The sequence below is a fragment of the Chiloscyllium plagiosum genome, unplaced genomic scaffold, assembly GCF_037043375.1.
Source record: "Chiloscyllium plagiosum isolate Xiang-an unplaced genomic scaffold, Cpla_swu_hap1 HiC_scaffold_5, whole genome shotgun sequence".
In the NCBI taxonomy this organism is placed as follows: domain Eukaryota; kingdom Metazoa; phylum Chordata; class Chondrichthyes; order Orectolobiformes; family Hemiscylliidae; genus Chiloscyllium; species Chiloscyllium plagiosum.
The window spans coordinates 71,833,921-71,853,177 of NW_028270143.1; the positions used below are offsets into that span (position 1 = coordinate 71,833,921).

The 19,257-nt window shown below is 38.7% G+C and overlaps 1 protein-coding gene across 4 annotated transcripts in view; it reads left to right on the forward strand.

The window, feature by feature from the left end:
- Nucleotides 1-382: 382 nt before the first annotated feature.
- Nucleotides 383-19,257, forward strand: part of ctnnal1 (catenin (cadherin-associated protein), alpha-like 1) — a 323,942-nt gene continuing 305,067 nt past the window's right edge. Inside the window, exon 1 of one of the 4 annotated variants that reach the window (XM_087987306.1) lies at nt 383-758. In XM_087987306.1, coding sequence (XP_087843432.1) covers nt 672-758 — 87 coding nt within the window. In that variant the 5' untranslated portion in view covers nt 383-671. The remainder of the gene's footprint in view (nt 759-19,257) is intronic. The other 3 variants (XM_087987305.1, XM_043690224.2, XM_087987307.1) reach the window with 3 other exon arrangements.

A 19,257-nucleotide genomic window follows, 5' to 3' on the forward strand; every position in this document is an offset into this window, starting at 1 on the left:
AAGCACAGAAACAATGAGGGCAGCTATGTTTCTAAACACACGGTTTAACTCAAAAACACATACGGAGACAGGTTTAAGCTAAAACCACCCTCACCAAAAAAATTAAGTTTTTTTTTAAAAAAGTTACCCATCTTTAGCAAGAAGTGTAAAAGAGCGAGTGGAAGGAGAAATGGTTTCCCGATTGACTTTGTGAGTAGCGTTTCTCAGGCACCCATGGACAGAGAGTGAAGTAACCAGCATGAGGCAGCATGCTTTGTTTTGTGGATGTGACCCGGAGTTGGTGTTAAAGTTGAGAATGGGATGCGGGGCACAGCATTGGAGCGATGCTGTGTGCTTGGGGCGGACACGAGATGGTTAGAGGTGCCAGGGTCACCGCCAGTGGCCGCCTCTGCTTCCTACCCACCGTCACACTGCAGCTCGCCAGCGAACTCAGTGGCATTTGCTGTTTTGAAACCACGTTTTAACTCGAAACATCGTATTTACTGCAGTCAGAGCACCAGTGAAAACTCAAATCCCACAACCTCCCCCGCCTCCACACTTTCCAGAGCTCCTCCTACAGCCGGAAAGAGACGCATCTCCCTCTCTCCCGCCTCTCAGTCACTCCTGGAGAGGGAGAGGACAGGGATCCGCTCTGCATCTGTAGCCGTACCGACGGCGGAGTCAGCGGCAACATGGCCACTTCCCACTGCAACACCGATCCCGGGCTGGAGATCAAAACCAGGTCGGTGGAGCAGACCCTCATCCCCCTGGTGACTCAGGTATGTGTGCTGGGAAAGGGAGAGCGTGAGAAGCGCTGGCGGAGGTGAGAGGCAAACGGAGCAAAGGATCTCAGGGAAACGCAGAACGAAAGCCGGGCAGGGGACCCCTCCGGGTCAATGAGCAGGTTCGGGGTCTGCACATTGGAGAAGGGGACTGGGGATAACTCCCCGTTCACCCACCCTTCTCTAAAGTAGAGAGGGACTTCTGAAACCCCCCTCAAAGCAGATAGATCAATGAAACTGTAAAAGATCTGAGACTCGCAGAAAGCATGTGTAGAGAGCCACATTAAAGGAACTGAGTGGCTTCCAGAGCGATGCAACTATTGAAGTCCTGGGACACCCAGAAGCATGGGCGATCTGTGAAATTAATGGCATCTTTAAGCCTTGGGATTTCACAGTGTATTGGAGGGGTATACCTACTTAACAAACTAATTCCCACACTGTTAGAAGGAGAGGTGGTTTGGGAAAGTGCCCTATGCTGGGTGACAGCCCCCTTTCCTATTGTGCCCTGCCCTGGGCCAGTCTGCAGCTCCGTTAAAGTCCCGCTCTCCATGCAGCAGGAGAGAGGATGGAGTGGTTATTTTATCCAGAGGGAGCCGTTCTGACAGCACATTTGCAGCCGCCGAGAAGCCACACGCGAGCGTGCTGCCGCCCCACAGGGACATGTAGACACACAGGGAAAAGCACAGGCATGCAGTTCACAGAATGGAGCCAGTGTTTCACTGGAAAGTTCAAACTCAGTAACTTTCGGAGAGAGTAAATCGGTCTTTCACCGGAGAACAGGAGCGTATTGTTTCCCGTTTAACTTCCAAACCGAACAGAACTTCTTCATTACAAGTGATACGAGTTCACACCACAACGTCCATCAATGTGTCCTCGGGCTTTCTGATTGCCCAGTCGGTGATCCGCCGGAGGATTTTCGGACGCACACACCACCCCGTAAAATCAACCAGCTCAGCTCTGCAAGGCTGAGCTTTATCTAGCCCCGGCCACTTTTGTACCGGCAGGTGCTTGAAATTGAGCATGTGTTCATAATGCTTGTTTTGGACTTTAAGCATTTTATCCCATCTTTGTCTTAGTTGTCTTTATTATTTCAGCAAATCGCATAATCCTCTGATTGTGTGTATATAGTTAGGCAAAAGATTAGAGCTTGGGTTATTGAAAGAAAAACTCTTTAAGGTCACCAAATATTGTCTCATTGTTAATATATCAAAATTATACCATATACATTCATAGACTTTTGCATTCTGATTTAATTTGTTGCAACATTAGTTTAGTTTTCATGATGTTGCTTGAATAATTGCATATCTATTTAAAATACATATGTTCTGAGCAACGCATGAGAAAGTGGATCTAGCAAAATGGATTTATGACATTTTATATACATGTTTTCTAAACATTACGTTTGCAATGCATGTAAAGGTTTATTTCCTTTTCCAAATTAAGCTTTCTGAAAAATGTTGCTGTTAGGTTAATGGCACTCTGTGTTATTGATGTGCACATATTACAGTGACTTTAGGCACAGCGGAATGTGAACATTCAAAACTTGCTATCCAAGTGGTGCTACTGCACTATTAGCTTTGCCAAAACATCATCTCATTATCTAGCTCATCATTGAATTGCATAAAATTCTCATACTCCTGTAGATTTTAGAATCAGCTAGACACAAATTTGTCTTGACCATTTCAATCTGTTTGTGATAGGTGTTAACCATGATAAATCTACTTCTTTAGCAATGAAAATGGGCTATTTCAAGTGTGGAGTTTTATTCATTCAGATTTTCATTGTTGAAGAAAATGTAAAACTTAAAGCAACTGATACTTTTCCTTTTTTGTGTTCCTATCTCTCTCCATTTTTATTTCTCTCTTTTTATATTTCTTTTGCTGTATCTAATTTCCTCATTCAAACATATACATGCATCTGAGTATTTGCACTGTGAATTTCATTATCCTTCATTCTGAATGGATAATAGGACAAACAGCTGCATATCATATCAGCCAGGTCCCAGATGCTTTGCTGTAGTTTTATCAGTACTTACAGTAACTGGCTACCCAAATTTTAAAAAACCCAAATGTTTAAGAACAAATCTCATGATTGACAGTTACTTTATACATACTCTGGTACAGCAAAGTCTAGCCTAATGGGACAGAAAATGCTTGCATAAGATGCAAGAATAATTTTTAAAACTTTGAGATAAGTATGAATATTTGGCTATTTTGAGGAAAGTTTCTGACTTACTATTTTATAATACTTAGAAGGGACATTTATGTTGGGGTTGGGAAAGGAAGAGAAGAAAGAGGTCAGTGAGAAAAAAACAAATATTTAGAACTTGGAGTTTATATCATGATTGATTGTGAAGAGCTTGGTCTTTTGGAGGAACTTTGATTTTTTTCTTTTGGCCTGTTGTTTTAAATGCAATTTTATTTCAGCCAATACTGCCATTGGAAGAAAGAATTTGCCCTGTATTCACTCACACAAGTTTGCCCTGTTAAAGGTTGTAGTCACAATACAAAGAGTTATGTTTCAACAAACCATTTGTAGTTGTATCATGAAAACAACTTAATTTATCTTGTTATTAAAAATGGGTGTCTGCATTTATTTTCCACATAATAGCAGTGACTTTTCCATTACTTAGCCTTGGTCCAGCCTGAAGACTTATTAATGTCACACCAAGATGATTTATAGTACTTTGAGTACGACTAAAATTTGCAGCTGCTGCAGGACATCTTGCTGTGTTTTAAGATGCACAATGAGGCATGATGATGAGATTTGTGTTGTGATGTTCTCATTATACCATAGTGTTGAAAATGACAAACAGATGCCAATGTTGCCTAGAAACATTGAACATTGTCATGATGGTTCTTCATGCATCAACACTGCTAGCAGTTCCTAAGGTGTATTTGGTGACAGTTTTTACATTTGATTATTAGTTTGACAGGATTATTCTCAAAGGCTTTTCATTTAAACAGCAACAAGAATATATGCTTCAATTTGGACCGGTAGCGCCACACTTTCCAAATGCATGCATTCATGCATTGTGCATTATTGCTTTTTGATTCCATGTCTCACTAACTTATTTTTGACATTTACTGTGGAATCAATTTCAAATCAGGAATTTCAAATATGTTAAAATTAACTCACTGGCTCTTATCCCCCTCTTGCAATGAATTGCATCTCCTAGAGCATTTACACACATCTAGAGGACACAAAAATCAAAATTCTGAAACTGTTACTCTAATTGAGTGTAATAGGCTGGTCAATCACAGTGTTCAATACTGATCTAATATAATTGAATTTAAATCTCTATTTATTCCAGAATAACGTCCTTAATATAAACTGTTACACTTGAGAGAAAACTCTCCATATACACATTAATCTCGGGGGAATGAGGATTGGGTGGTGCTCAATGTTATTATGATCTGGAATTCACGCCCTAACAAGGTGACAGAAGCACATGTAGCAGCTGTAACTTTCAAAAGAGAATTGGTCGTATACTCCAACAAAATTTTCAAAACCATGGGAGAAAAGCAGAGGAATAGGCTCAACAGGATAGATCTTTGAAAAGAGCCAGCATAGACAGCTTTGGGTCAAAATTGCCACCTCCTTTGCTCAGTAATATGATTCACTCTGGTTGTGTTGTGCTTACTGTAGATAATGTATATTTATAATATAGCTTTCTCGACATGTTAATAGAAATTTGTAATACTGTTTTTTGAACTTATTTAATCATGAATTACTTTGATTTTTATATTACTTTTAATTATCTGTGTAAAATAGTATTTGGTTAGACGTTGTTCAGCTTAACCTTTGCAGTTCAAAATGGTCAGTACCACATTCCAAACGTCAAACTGTTGGATTACGTACAATGCAAACAAATGAAACCATTAACGTAACAAAATGAGAATTTTCAACTTTGCAATTCTAAAGCTCCTGGTTACTACATTCTCTGAAGAATTGTTTATACACAAGCCTCAATTAGCAGCCCTCTTGCTTCTGGATTAGAAGGTTGAGCATTTGTGTAATAATCCAGTTTAGAATGATATTCCAGTGCTTGAGTAAGGAAGTACTAACTTGTCAAAAGTTTTGAACTGAGTTGTTTGTAAGAAGTCAAGAGTTGTTAGACGATGGAATTCATTTCTCCCAAAAGAAGTGGAGGCTGGTTCATCGAATATAATCAAGGTTGAAGAACAGATTTTTGAATGATAGGGGATTCGATGGTTATGAGGGATGCACAAGAAAGTGAAGTTGAGGTGACAGTCAGATCAGCTATAATTGTACTGTGATGATATTATGGCTTTAAGAGGTGTACTTTGTCCATTTTTTAATAAGAGAGTTTTTGAGACATAGGCACTGAGCTGTCTATTCCAGTCCAATAAAGTCAACAGATTGTGAGGTCCTGGGGTTCTTAAAAAATGTTAGAACAATAGAAGCAGCATTAATGTGTGGAGTCAGGCTCTCACAGAAGCAGGGTTTTAGTTTAGCTTTCAGTACTTGTTGGGGTTTTGAAGCTGATTGTGGAAGCTGATACATATCTCTCTGCTTCACTAAAAGCTTGGATTCTCTCTCTGCTGCCAGAATTGACTGTGAGACAATCTGTTTCACTGACTTTGTCTTTGCCAAGTGTGTGTTATTGGAATATTACTACATTGGAACAGGTTGCTGTTTAGTAGTTAAATAGTCTATTATTCTGTTAAATTTTCCAATAGAGAGTTAACGTTAGACAAATTCTTCTTTCTCTTGCTTGTATTTTAAATGAGGATAAGAATAAAGTATATTTTGTTTAAAGCCGAGTAGTGTAACCAATTGAATTACATCTGGAACACAATACCTTACACTTATATTGAAATAAGATACAAGTTAGGGTTTAGGCTATCTCCTTGGATATATCTGGAGGGGGTTTGATCTGGTTCATAACAGTAACAAAAGGTAGACTAGGCCTGAGTGGCTGAATAATTTCTTCCCACTATTTCTTGTGCTCTTGAGTAAATTCTGGGGCACAGACCCAATCTACTCAGCCCTCTCATCATGGGCCAATCCTGTCACAGGAATAAATCTTGTGAAATCTTCGGTGTGTTTCCTCCTGCAAATTCTCCCTCCTTCGATATGAAAACCAGAACTATACGGTACTTAGGAATGCTCTCAAAATATGATTGTAGCAAAGCTATCTTGCTCTTTATGCTAATCCCTTTGTACTAAAGGTCAACATGTCACAGAGCCTCCTAATTGTCTTTTGCATCTGCTACCAATTTTCTACATTTCTTCTGAGTGCAGCTAAATCTCACTGAACATTGACATTTCAAAAATGTCTATTCTGCCAAAATGAGTAAACTCACTTTTCCCCAGATTTGGTATTGTTACAGCGAGTTTAATTGGAGAATTGTGATTGAGTTGATGGTTGTCCATGGGGCTAAGATTAGACTGACACAAGAAGAGTTTAGTATTTACGACTTGCTGGTTGTGCCAGCAACATCAAAGAATTCTGTAACAGCTCCCTGTTTAGTGTCAGTCCCAGATTTCCACAGTGGAACGTTACATGAACAATTTTTCTTTTTTGGGAAGCTCTTTGTCTGGTAGTACCAGTTTACTGGAACAACCCCTTATAGATGGAACAAATGCAATAATTGAAACATGAAGTGCGACCATTTCCACCCTGTACAGTTGTCGCATTTGCACAACCACTGGAGTGAAATTTAAGACATCTGCAATTCTAAATTTGTTTCTGTTGCACCCCTATTTCTTAGGTAGAAAAATATGCTGGCTGCAGTCATAGCAGCCCCAAAACTGCAGTTGTCTAATAAGGTTATACTTTGACTTTTTTGTGGCCTGGATCTTCTGTTCTCTGGAAGTCAGGGTTTAGACTTGGGTTGAAAGATATGCATCTGGACTTCTTGGGTGACTTCATACATTGACGATGCAGTACTTGTCCAGGATGCATAAACTGTCAAAGGATAGTGGATATTTTAAACTATTTGACAAAGTTCACAACTTTCAGCTGGAGGCAGAGATTCTGGAGTGTTCTGACTAATGAACCTCAATAGTCAGCCATGAAATAGTAGAGCATTTTCTAATTCTTTTAATTTTTCTTAGGCTTCCTGGCTAACTATAATACTGATAATTCCTTAATGAAGTGACTACATAGTTTTACTTTATGGACTATAAACTGGAAAATGGACATTTGGCATTGCCAAATACTTGAAAGTAAAAGGAGAGTTTTTTGCAACTTGAATGTCAATTGGGATTGTTGATATTCACTTTAGCTACACAACGTTGTTACTTTTGTGATGTAGTGAGATGGCTAAACTGCTTAATGACAGTCTTCAGACTTGTCCAGCTGCACTTTTATAAGGTCTGAGAATGCAGTGTGCCAGGACATGTAGAAGCTCGCAAGCAAGAGACTTTTTTTTTTCTCTCTGTGATTAGCTAAGGACCAAAAACCTGAAAGCTCTTAAAGAAAGAATTCCACGAAGGGGCCTAGGTCCAGCTGATTGACCATTGCTCGGCAGGCTATGTGATGTGAGAAAAACTTACCCCACCTTTGTAGACTAGATTTTTCCCTGTTTTTCTACCCATAATATTTGTGTCAAATGGTCTGTTTTTGTTTGTCTTATTTGTGACTAAATGAAAATGTGTGCTTGGGGTTTTCAGTCACAGCTTAAGTCACATTATGGTAAATTAGTAATTTTTCCCCATTTTGTTAGGCAATAAGTTTGGTCAATAAATAGTTATTTTCCTGTTGATGAAACTTGATGTGAATTATGTTTGTCCTGAATAACTACCTGTCAGGCTATTTGATCATTTTGATGGCTTAATTGGGTTTTAATAGGTTTGTGGTGGGTTGAGGAATCACAGGGCTCAATTATTGGTGTGCACCTCCCAATTGAGTCATGACATCATGGATACCCATTTAAACCCCCCCCCCTCCACACACACACACACACACACACACACACACACACACACACACACACACACACACACACACACACACACCTGCTTTGCCCAAACTGACTCTAATCTACAAACAACTTACCAAACTCTCACTTACTTATTTGCACCCCCTCACCCACCTACAACCCTATCCCCTCAATCCATCCACCACCACTTGCCATCCTGCAGCCTCAACCCATCCACTTGCTGCCCTTTCCCCTCACTGAGGTGGAACCTTATCCCCCCAATCATTTATCACCCTACACACCATTCACCTGCCGTACTTAGCTTCTCTAAATAGTTGTCAAAGTGGCTTTAGGACTTTAAAACTGCATTCATATTGGAATATGGTGGGAATTGCTGCAAAAGGGTTCTTGCAACATTCCACTCTGATCCTGCCTGTGTGGTTTGCTGCACTGCCTCTGTTCTGATGAATCCTGCATTGGAAATCTGGCAAGTAAAGTTTTGGGAAGGTAAATTTGTGACAACTTGTCTGATCTGGGTTAGCATTCGGGATTCCAACCCAGTTTGGAATGTGAGGACCATTATTCCTGTTTTTATTTGACTCTAACGTTGTTTAACATGGGGAAATCAATCCCTCATTGATCATCAAGCATCCCTTGTTTCTGTACAAAGTTAAAAATCACACAACACCAGGTTATAGTCCAACAGATTTAATTGGAAGCACTAGCTTTCGGAGCGATGCTTCTTCATCAGGTGATAGACTATCTGTTGGACTGTAACCTGGTGTTGTGTGATTTTTTAACTTTGTACACCCCAGTCCAACACCGGCATCTCCAAATCTTGTTTCTGTAGTTTAAGTCAGACATTTTCCTATCAATTGGTTTTGATATGTGGCAGTCTAGTTAAGATATTTCAGTAACTTTATAATATTTGCTGCACTCTGTGTAAAACAGTTGGAAAATTAATTGCGTATACTGAATAGTGAGATAATCTTACTGAAATTCCAGTTAAGAGATGGTTGAAAATAATCTGATCTAAATCTTTTGGTGACACTTTGGCTTCACAGATGAGAAATAACAGGAATGGTTGAAAGTAAATAAAATACAAGTAAACTATTTTTATTTGTGTTGATGGTAAATCAGGTATTGGAGTAGGAGAAAATAATAAAAAAATTAAATATTTTCTGAAGAGATGAACTTGAATATTTGAAAAAAGACAGACTTGAATGTAGCATTGGTTACTAATGAACATGATTGAAAATTTGACCAGAAACAGTATTATGGAGAAAGTTTTTTATTATCTTACCTATCACTTGAGAGTGAAACCGAGTTTTATTTCAGATTTTGTTGATGATTTTTCTTTATTAATAGTGATGCAGAATATGAAGTTTTCACACAGTTCTCTTGAAGAGTAATGGATGCGTTGTCATTAACTGGAACTTGCAACAGGATCTTTACAATTTGAACAGAGCCATTGACATGTACAAATAAGCAGACTTTGCAATCATAATATTTTCAGACAAAAATGCTCAATCAAATTTCAAGTTTTTGATGGAGAATGTAGGAATATTCTGACTACATACTCCTAAATATTTTGTTCACTTGCAGTAAGGTGCTTTGTCTGTATTTTTTTCCCAGAGCAACACATTCTCCTTGTTTCTATCATTTTGAACTGTAATTTGTCTGAAAGTTGGTGATGGGTTGTTGGACTGTTTAGAATTTGATAACGGGTTTGCACTAAGTGGGGTGCAGGAGCCTGTCATCAAATTTTGAAAAGCTCATACATCACCACTCTGCTTCATCACTTGCAAACTGCAATGTAGTCAGTTCAAAAAGTGGCTAAAAGAAGAGTTGGCTAATTTAAATAATTTTGCTGGTAATAAAGAATAATGGACTGTTTATGTCTCTACTCTATTTTGAGATCCCACGCATGATGTACACAAGAATTTGCAAGATGTTTGTCGGCTTTTAGTGAAATTTCCATCTCTCCTATAGGATTCACTGGCTAGGCTGAATTTATTGCTGCAGCCTAGTTGTTCTAAACTTGTGATGATGGGTATTCCCCATTACTTTTTGCAACTATAATGGTAATGGAATCCCATAAAACATTGACCATGATTATCACAAAGGAAAAATTCATTTTAGTATGGATTATCATAGTAAATAGAAGCAAGATAGAACATACCAATTCAACCATCTAGGAAGCACAGTTACATCTGATGTCAAAGGTACCAAAATAGAAAAAAAGATTCTAAAAATTACTAGCTTAAATTTTTAAGTAACAATCTGAGTATGCAAATATCTGGTCTGGTCAGTAATGAATTGTGGATGTGAAGTTTAAAACATTGAGAAGGAGAAAAAAGATTTGAAGTTTGGTGCCATTGAAGGACTCTTAAGTGTAAACTGGGTGGAGAAAATTACTAATGGAGAAGTATTGAATGGGATTGGGAGAACTGAAAGAGCTGGGGAACTCTGATCAAAAGGATCAAATTGAGTTCTTTGCACATACTTATCTGTAAAAGGGTAAGAGTACTTAAGAAATACCAGAAGGATTAATAGAACAAGAGGCCACCAGTGAAGGAAACAGATAGACAAGATTAAGTACTAGCTTAACCAGAACGCCAACATGAGGTCATCTGTTGCTATGATTGGAAAGTTTGGAAGACTATGACTGCTCTCATGCTCAGTATGGCACTTAGAATGCTGACTGCCATAATGAGGTTGTTCTGATATTTCCACTATCCTGATTCAGTGTCAAAATTCTAACAATAGGTTAGAAAACAGATGCGGTTTGAATTGAGTGTAGGGCTGGTGTTCCTTTGAAGTGTTTTGAGTTCCTGGCTGGCATGATAGAGGGATGAAGATTGAGAACCAGTTAAACAAGCTGAACAACTGTTTGAACTTCATGCTTTGTGTTTATATTCATCAAGGCAATTGTGAATATTCCATTGCACCCTTAACTTGTATCTTGTAAGGCTTTATCAAGATCAGTGGATAAGTCACTTGTCACCGAGAACCCAGCTTCTGGGTTGCAGTGGCTGATCCATTTAGGCACTTAGTTTGTGATGATCCTCTGAATTTTAATGATATGTGACTAAGCGCCAGTGGTGCAGTTGAAGTTCAGACGTTGATCTCTTGGCTTTCTCTGCTTGAAGAAGGCTGTTTCCTTTTCAAAAGTGACATAATAATTGCCTTTCACTTGTGTATTTGATGTTATTGCTGTAGGTAGGCAGAGTCGATTTAATTATCCTAAGAATTGTTAATCGAGATGTTGTCTGTTTAAAAAAAAATCACTCATGATCTCATTATTGAAGGAAGGCAACTGAAATACTGCAGCTGAAGCTGGTTTGGTCAAGAATGCTTTATTAAGGATGTCCATCAGCAATGCTCCCAGTCCAGAGCTGGGATGATTACTTCCAATAGTTGTGCCACTGGAGAATTTTTCCCCATGATCCCCAATGACTGCCAGTTGACCAAGGATCAATTTTAATGTCAAGAGCGGCTATTTTTTCTTCTCCATGTCCACCTCTTGCTTCCATGCCTGAATTCTCACTGTGATTACATATGGAGTGTAATATTTCTGACAGCCTGAATAAAGAGGTTGTTGCCAGGCTGGTGTTATTAATCTGAGATAACCACTTTGAATAGATGGTTGTGTTTTAGATCAATACTTCAGTTATTAAGATAATGTGTACTCTTCTTTAATGAAGTGAGAAACCGAAGCATTCATTATTTGGTCAGAGGAGATAACAGAATGTTGTCACATGGAAAATAATAATTTAAAATGTTTTGAACTCCTGTTTGATGAGTAGTCTGTGTATCTTTTATATTGCATGCTGATTATCAAAAGATAAATTTTCAGTTTTGTTTCAAAGTGTTAAATAAAATGGAATGGAACAAAATAATGGTTAGAAATTCAGGAGGTTGTCACTTAATGTCCGTCTTCAACAAAATCTTTTAATTCAAATCTTTTCAAACTCCTGGTTTAAGATATGTTACTTCAGCCCATTTATTATTTGCTATGCAGCACAAGTGGAAGCTATTTGAGTAAAGGTTAGTATGTTACAAAATAATTTCTTGCCTTGCTCTGTATGATTTGTTAAAGTTGTCAGATTCTGTCAAAAAATATACTCGAAGATTCAGAGGCTTCTTGTTGCAGTTTCCAAGTAAATGTTAGCTTTTTATCAGGAGACATCTTGTCTGTCTTTAGTTTCTTGTCATCTTTGCATAGTATGTCCTTGGGATGTGAACAATTCTGTATAAATGTAAATTATTTCATTTTATGTTCTTCCTCTTCCAAATGTATAAGCAATTTCTTTTTTGTTATCTGAGACTCTAATGGCTAAAATCTTGATTATCTGAACCACACTGGCGGGGAGTTTTTTGTATGGATAATCAAATGTTCGGATAACACAGTTCAGCCAAGCTTGGGACCTTGCGACCTTGTTTGGATAATCCAAAATTCGGATAATCGATGTTCGAATAATCGAGGTTCCTCTGTAGTCCTTGAGAAAAGGCATGGGGAATCACAACAGTAAGCTGCAGTCCATTCAATGTAGCATGATTTCAACTTGTGTCCATTGCTAGCTGTGCTGCTGTTTGGCTCCATGCATTGGCTATCATCTGGGAGCTTAATGATCTTGGATTTTTCATTGGAACTGTATCAATAGAAAGCAGGAATTTTCAGCATTGCTTCGCCTGAGGCCCACTGAAGATGTTACCTAGTAAGGTAACAAAACGTCTGGAAATGAACCTCCAAGCTCAGCGAGCAAACCTACATCCAAAACTGTATCAAATTGGGGAACCTTGTCTGGGGTGGTAACAGCACCCAAATCTCACAAGTAGCACACACTGCCAGCTATTCAACCATGACAGCTAGATCGCTCAAATATATTGCAAAACACTCACTGATGCATTTCTCTCTCGCAAAAGAAGGTTCTATACAATTGGAGGCAGTTGAAACTGTCAAGGTGGAGAAGGCATTCTTGTATTCTCTAACCAAGTGGAGGGGACCCTGCTGGCTCTTACTAGAAGTGACATTGCAGTTGTGGCTGTTGACATGACTTGATACATTGAGGATCAATACATTGTGAAGATCATTCTGGGTTGGCTTCAATGCTGTCATTTTCTTGCCTCCTAGTTCACTCAGGTTGTGGGATATTAGAGGACTGAGAGCCATTGTACAAGGCAATGACTGCAGTGTACTACTCATTATCCATATTGATGTGTCAAGGATAGTGTGTAAGCATTTTGTATGGCTGCTCTCTGCAAATAATGAAATTGTGCTTCTAAACCTAGATGTAGCCCAAGAGCAGGAATCCTAACATATTTTCCTGGTGATCTTCACTATAACCCTTCCATTAACTTGGTCTTTTTTATAACCTTTTTTGGTTACAGAGTGTGCAATTCAGCAGTCAGAGTGACACCAAGATGCTTGGGATAATGTTTGAATATTTATTCTTCACTGGTTTGTCACAAAAGGAGAGTTTGCAGGTAGATAGTTGCCTGATAAGGTGGAAAGCAATGACTGTGGACTGAGTTGGTTAGGTTGTGGAAGACGATGAAGAAGATTTAACATTTTGTGGCTACCAGCTTGGATTCTGATGCTGCACAGAATTTAAAGGGTTGAGGTCAGAAATGCACATGGTGAGACATTAGACACAGGGCATTGCAGCCTGGGAAGGGGAACATTAGGGCGTAGGGTCACCAGAGTTGGGGAAATCATATGTATGTTCTGCTGCAGAGGACTCTGGTGAGGAATTAGGACCAGACTATGGAAGCTGATGTGTGTTTACACTAAGATGCATGATGAATTGAGAAGCCTACCTTTGTGCGCTGTCAAGGAAAGCGGGTTGCCCAGCAGTAATTCAGTGCCGATCTTGAATACTCTATGCTACTCTCTCCCCACCCCCACCCTCCCCTAGCTTATCTCTCCACACTTCAGGCTCACTGCCTTTATTCCTGATGAAGGGCTTTTGCCCGAAACGTCGATTTCGCTGCTTGTTGGATGCTGCCTGAACTGCTGTGCTCTTCCAGCACCACTGATCCAGAATCTGGTTTCCAGCATCTGCAGTCATTGTTTTTACCTCCATGAGAGAAACTGATGAATTCAGTTATGAAACATTGTTAGTTGGCTGTGCTTGAATTGCAGCTCAAGTATTTTCCAACAAAGCTTTGTGTGCTGTAGTGAAATTTCAGACTGAAATCATGCCTGATCAGCTTTGCTGTCATCATGCTTGTAAATACCTGTGTTTAAAGAAACTTGCAGAATGTCTCCGTTGTCTAGCAAACTGTCCTGCAACAAATTCCTAGGACTGCTGAGGTCTGATCTCAGAAGTGACAGTGACTCCATGGATTAGAGCCTACTGTACTTGCTCTCTCTGAATGAATGACAAATTACATAAATTTCACTCCTTCCCATTAGCCAGTGCCATGCTTGCTGATCAGTCAGCTAGCCTGTTGCTGCCCATGCTGAGGTGGTTCTGTTTATATCTAGATCCAGTTTTGCTCAAGGTTGTGTTCCAAAGCATCTTTCTAAAGATCTAAGAAGAATGTCTCCAGCATCTCAGAGGCTCCTGGAAGTCAGAGTCTTAGAGAGTAAAGAAAGCGAAGAAAGCTTGGGAGATGCTCTAAACATTCAATACTGCTGAAAACCCAGAGGTGTACAAACAGTGTGGGGTTGAAATTTAAAAAAAAATTATAAAGCAAAGTGGGCACGTAAAATACTGGCAAATAAATGCAAGAAAAAGCCAGCAATACTTTAACAACACAGGACATAAAATGCAGGAGTATAACTCATAAATATATAGAGCCTATTGGAGACCTAAAGGGTAACCGGAGTGTTGAGGGGGTATGTGCAGATTTCCTTCTCAATGAAAACTTCATGTCATTTCACAAATGGGAGGGATAATTCTGACATTGTAATCTGGAAGGAATATTAGTTAGAATATCAGATAAAATTAATACAGTAAGAGTAAATATTAAAAGGTATAACCATCTTTGAAAGTGAACATGTCCCCAGAATTGGGTGAGATGTATTCTTAATTGCTGAGGGAAGCACAGGGTGAAATAGCAGAGAGCCTGACAGTCATTTTGCACTCCTCTCTGGTTCCAGATTTTAGGCTTGATCTCAGAAGGGTAGCTAATGTTATACCATTGTTTAAAAAGGGATAGACTAAGTAATCATGGGCCAGTCAACCTAAACTGAACAGTGGGAAAATAGTTGTTGCTCAGATAAAATTTAATTTAAAAATTCACTGATGAAAGTCAGCATGATTTATTTTTAAATGAAGGTCATGTCTAACTAATCATTGAAATTTTTGAGGATGTAACAAGGTGAGTCAGTAAGGGTAATTCATTTGATGTGGTGTACATGGATTTTAGTAAGGCTTTAGGTAAAGTCTTGCATAACAGACTAGTCACTGAAAGTAAAAGCCTGTGGGATTGAAGACAAAGTGGCAAGTTGAATGCAGAATTGTTCCAGGCAGAAAATACAAATGGTAGTGGTCAGTGGGTGTTATTACAGACTGTGTTTCTGCTACCCTTCACAGGGCTTGATACTGGGTCCTTTCCTTTTTATGGCATGCATAAATGATTTTGATAGTGTAAAACTATGATTAAGAAGTTTGCAGACCATACTGAAATTGACTGGCTGTAGATTACAGGAAAATAACGTTGGATTAATCAAGTGAGCAGAACAATGGCAAAATGGAGTTCAGTTCTCGAGAAATATGAAGAATGCTTTTGGGGAAGGCAAATCAGTGTATAAAATTTTACACTGATGAATAGGAAAATCCCATTTGAGAATTCCCTCACTAAGAGTAATACCTTCAGGGTAAGGTCTTAAACAGGTGTTGGGGGGGAATATTTTCACCCAGAGAGAGTAGGGCTTTGAAACTCACTGCATGAAAGGGTGGTTGAGGCGGAAATCCTCATGATAATATTCAATTATCTTTTCGATGTTCTGACTGAGATGGGAGGAGTGCACTTTCTTTTTCTCATTCCACAGTTTGCAAGTCATAAGAACAATTTAATTGTCTTATCTCATTCTGATGTGCTTTCCCTGTATTAGACTTGAAATCTAAATATCTATTAATCAGGTTTCTTTAAACACACAATTATTGATTTTTGTTTTATGAAGCAGCTCTCATTCAGTTATGATGCAAATCTAGTTAACACACTTGATTTTTAATTTGAAAGTATACTTTTTATTTTGCTAAGTAACACAAAACAATGCCAAGGAAATGAAAATAAAAAACAATTTCTTTCTGCAGAGGTTCACTTTTTGGGGGAGAATAAAAACACCTTTGGCCAATAACTCTTAGTGTATGAAGTCAAAATGGATACAGTAGTTATCTGAATATCTCAAATGTTTTTTGTTTGATGTTCTGGTGGATTTTCCTAATAAACATAAATGATTTTGACCTTGGTGTGCTGGGGACCATTTCAAAATTTGTGAGTGCCACAAAACTTTAGAGAACTCCAAACTGTGAGAAGGACAGTGCAGAACCTGAAAAGGACATTGACATATTTGTGAGTGGGCAAATAGGTGGCACGTGCATTTCAGGGCACAGAAGTGTGAGGTGCTGCACTTTGGTAGTGGGTAGTATTGTAATCAGTTTGCAGGAATGGAAAGACCTAGGCCTGTGTATGTACATCATTAAAGATAGCAGGACAAGTATAGAAAGCTGACAATAAAGTATACAGTATGCTAGGCTTCATAAATAAAGCCATAGTGTACAAGAGCAGAGGGGGCCTGATGAACTTAAAAACGGCACTGGTTAGACTTCAGTTGGAGTATTTTGTACAGTTCTGGGTGCCATACTACAGGAAGCATGTAAATGCATTGGAGAAAGTGGTTCCAGGGTTGAGACACTTCAGTAATGAGAAAAGATTGGACTATTTACCTTGGAGATGGAAAAAGTTAAAATGAGAGTTGATAGAAGTTTTCAAAATAATGAGAGGTCTGGATAGAGTAGTGTGCCGGCCCACTGGAGTGGCATGCCATAAATTGGCCCCAATATTCCTGGAGTTATTACTAAATTTTTAAGGTATGCACAGTAACCTAATTTAAATGACTTTCTGACCAAAGTTAATAGAAAGCATGGATGAGGTATCTGTTCTAAACAGGGATTATCATTCACTATGTTTAGTTAGACTATAGCCACAGGCAAACGGACATAAACTGTTGACCTGTTAAAGTACTCATTAAAGCTCGAACCTCCTTATAAAGTCCCCTTTATATACAAGCATGCACGCGTGCACATGCACAGACACACACACACATACATATTGGCATGGCTGGAAAAAATTGGAAAGTCAGTACAATGGTCTTTGCTTCCCAACCTGATGTTGAGATGATCCTTGTTCACTTGGCCAGGTCCTTGGTTTGAGCTGTCCTTTTTTAGAAGGTTTTAGTGATTTGTAAAAAGTACAGAGTGACTGAATCACTTGGAAAATAACTGATTTATCAATTGAAATATCATAGCCCATGGTAAGGAAAGGTAACTGGTTTTCTTCAAGTTTAAACTAAGTTTTTTACTGCAAAGACCAGGAAGCTTCTGGGGAGGAGACCAAAAGCACATCCTTCTGTGTCTTTCTGTTTGTGTGTCTGCATCTCTGTAACTAGTTCGAACCCCCGCAGTTAGGTACGAGCCAATCAGCTTCATTTGCGATCAACTCCTCTGCTGCTGATTGTTGCACATGGCAGGAATCCGAAGCCATGAAAACAGAGTTCATTGTAGGTGTTGAATTCATTGCTGTGAAATTATGTAGCCATCCTGGTCAATCCCGTTTTCACTGTTTTAAAAGCATGAATAAAAATCTGTTTTGAAAAACAGCTCTTTCTCATTGCAGTCCACAGTTTTCAGAGAGACAAAAACAAAAAGACATAGTCCTTACAGCAAATGAGGAGAGACTGTTCCTGCTTGCAAATAGATTGGGAACCAGAGGGCATGGTTTTATTGGGATTTGCAAAAGAAAAAACAAAGTGTGAAAGAACTTTTTCATGCAGTGCGTGGTTGTGATTTGGAATGCACTGCCTGGAAGTGTAGAAGTGGCAGATTTAACTGAGGCATTCAAGAGGATATTGTTTCTATCTAAGCCCAATGTGTAAAGTTATGGTAAAAATGTTCAGAGTCAGTCCAAACATGAGGGGCTGAATGGTCTCCTGCATCACAAGGTGACAGATACAAATGTAGGCCGGGACTAAGATATGGGACTAATTCAAAATGTCTTATTAAAAAACACGTTTCACTATCCTTTCACTGTGTCTTTAAAGAAAATGCAAATATCCACAAAAATGATTAAATATGAAGCCATCATAACAATGTGCATTTGGAAATGTTGTAACCTATGAATAAAGGACTCCTTGTTGGCAGGTGCAGATATGATGGGCTGAATTGCAGAGTTTTCCCTGCTGTAAATTTCAATGATCTACAGGCTTCTCCACTGAAGGTCAACAATCTTTCACCGTTAACATCCTGGAGGTCATTTTTCACAAGAAACCTAAATGAATCAAACACACAATCCAGGAGGCTGGTAATTCTATGGTGAGGAACTCACCTTCTGACTGCCGAAAGCCCCTCCCCTATCTGAAGTAGAAGTCAGGAATGTGATGGTGTACTCTCTGCTTGTCTGGATGAGTACAGCTTGGCAACACACAAAGCCTTGACAATCCAGCACAAAGCAGCCTGCTTGGTTAGCACAGCATTTACTGTGACTGTATTGTGTGCCTTATATAAGATTTACTGCAACAATTTTCCAAGGATATTTTGATAGTATTGTCCGAACCTGTGATTTCGAACATTTGACACTGCAACTTGCAAATTCCCTGCAATTCATTATGACTGAAGTGTATTGCCATTCCTTCATTTACATTTTGGAAAGGATAGCCACCACTAAACATAATTTCTCACACCAGTGGCTAGTTACTGTAAATCCTTCGGTGTTGAAGTTACCTGTAGGAAAAATAGCAAGAATACTGATTATTATATTGTTGATTATTGTTACAGTTTATTTGCATTGTTGGAGATTCTAAACTTCAGACAACAGAATGAAAATCCTGGATGCCTAATTAGATAAATGTTGGAAGATCCCCAGACACTATTCAATGAAGAGGAAGGAATTTGCCAGTGGATAACACTATGAAAAATAGTTGGACTATTCATTCATCTCATTGTTTTAATAAAATATTGCTATCTGGCCATAGGAACCCATCCTTGTCATAGATATTTGTATTACTTAAAAGTAATGGTGAGTGATAAGGCACAATGCAGATTAAAGTAGCCTTTTCTAGGCTGAATTTTCATCAAGTTTGATAAGTGAGTTTTTAATCAAGTCTCTGGGTTCTAATTGAACAGGGCAACACGGGACATTTAGTCCATTAATCGTGTTCTCTTGGACATTAATGTACCACTTCAATAATGCTAAAACTTTCTGAACATTTAATCAGCTTGACTTAACCTTCGCCCCATTTATTTATATTACCTTATTATGCACATTCATTTAAACACTGCTATGAATGAAAATGGTTTGCTAGACTTTAAGTATGTTGAATATGATATTTCCTGCTTTCAGATTATCTGGCGTGGTCATACCATATCAGCAAT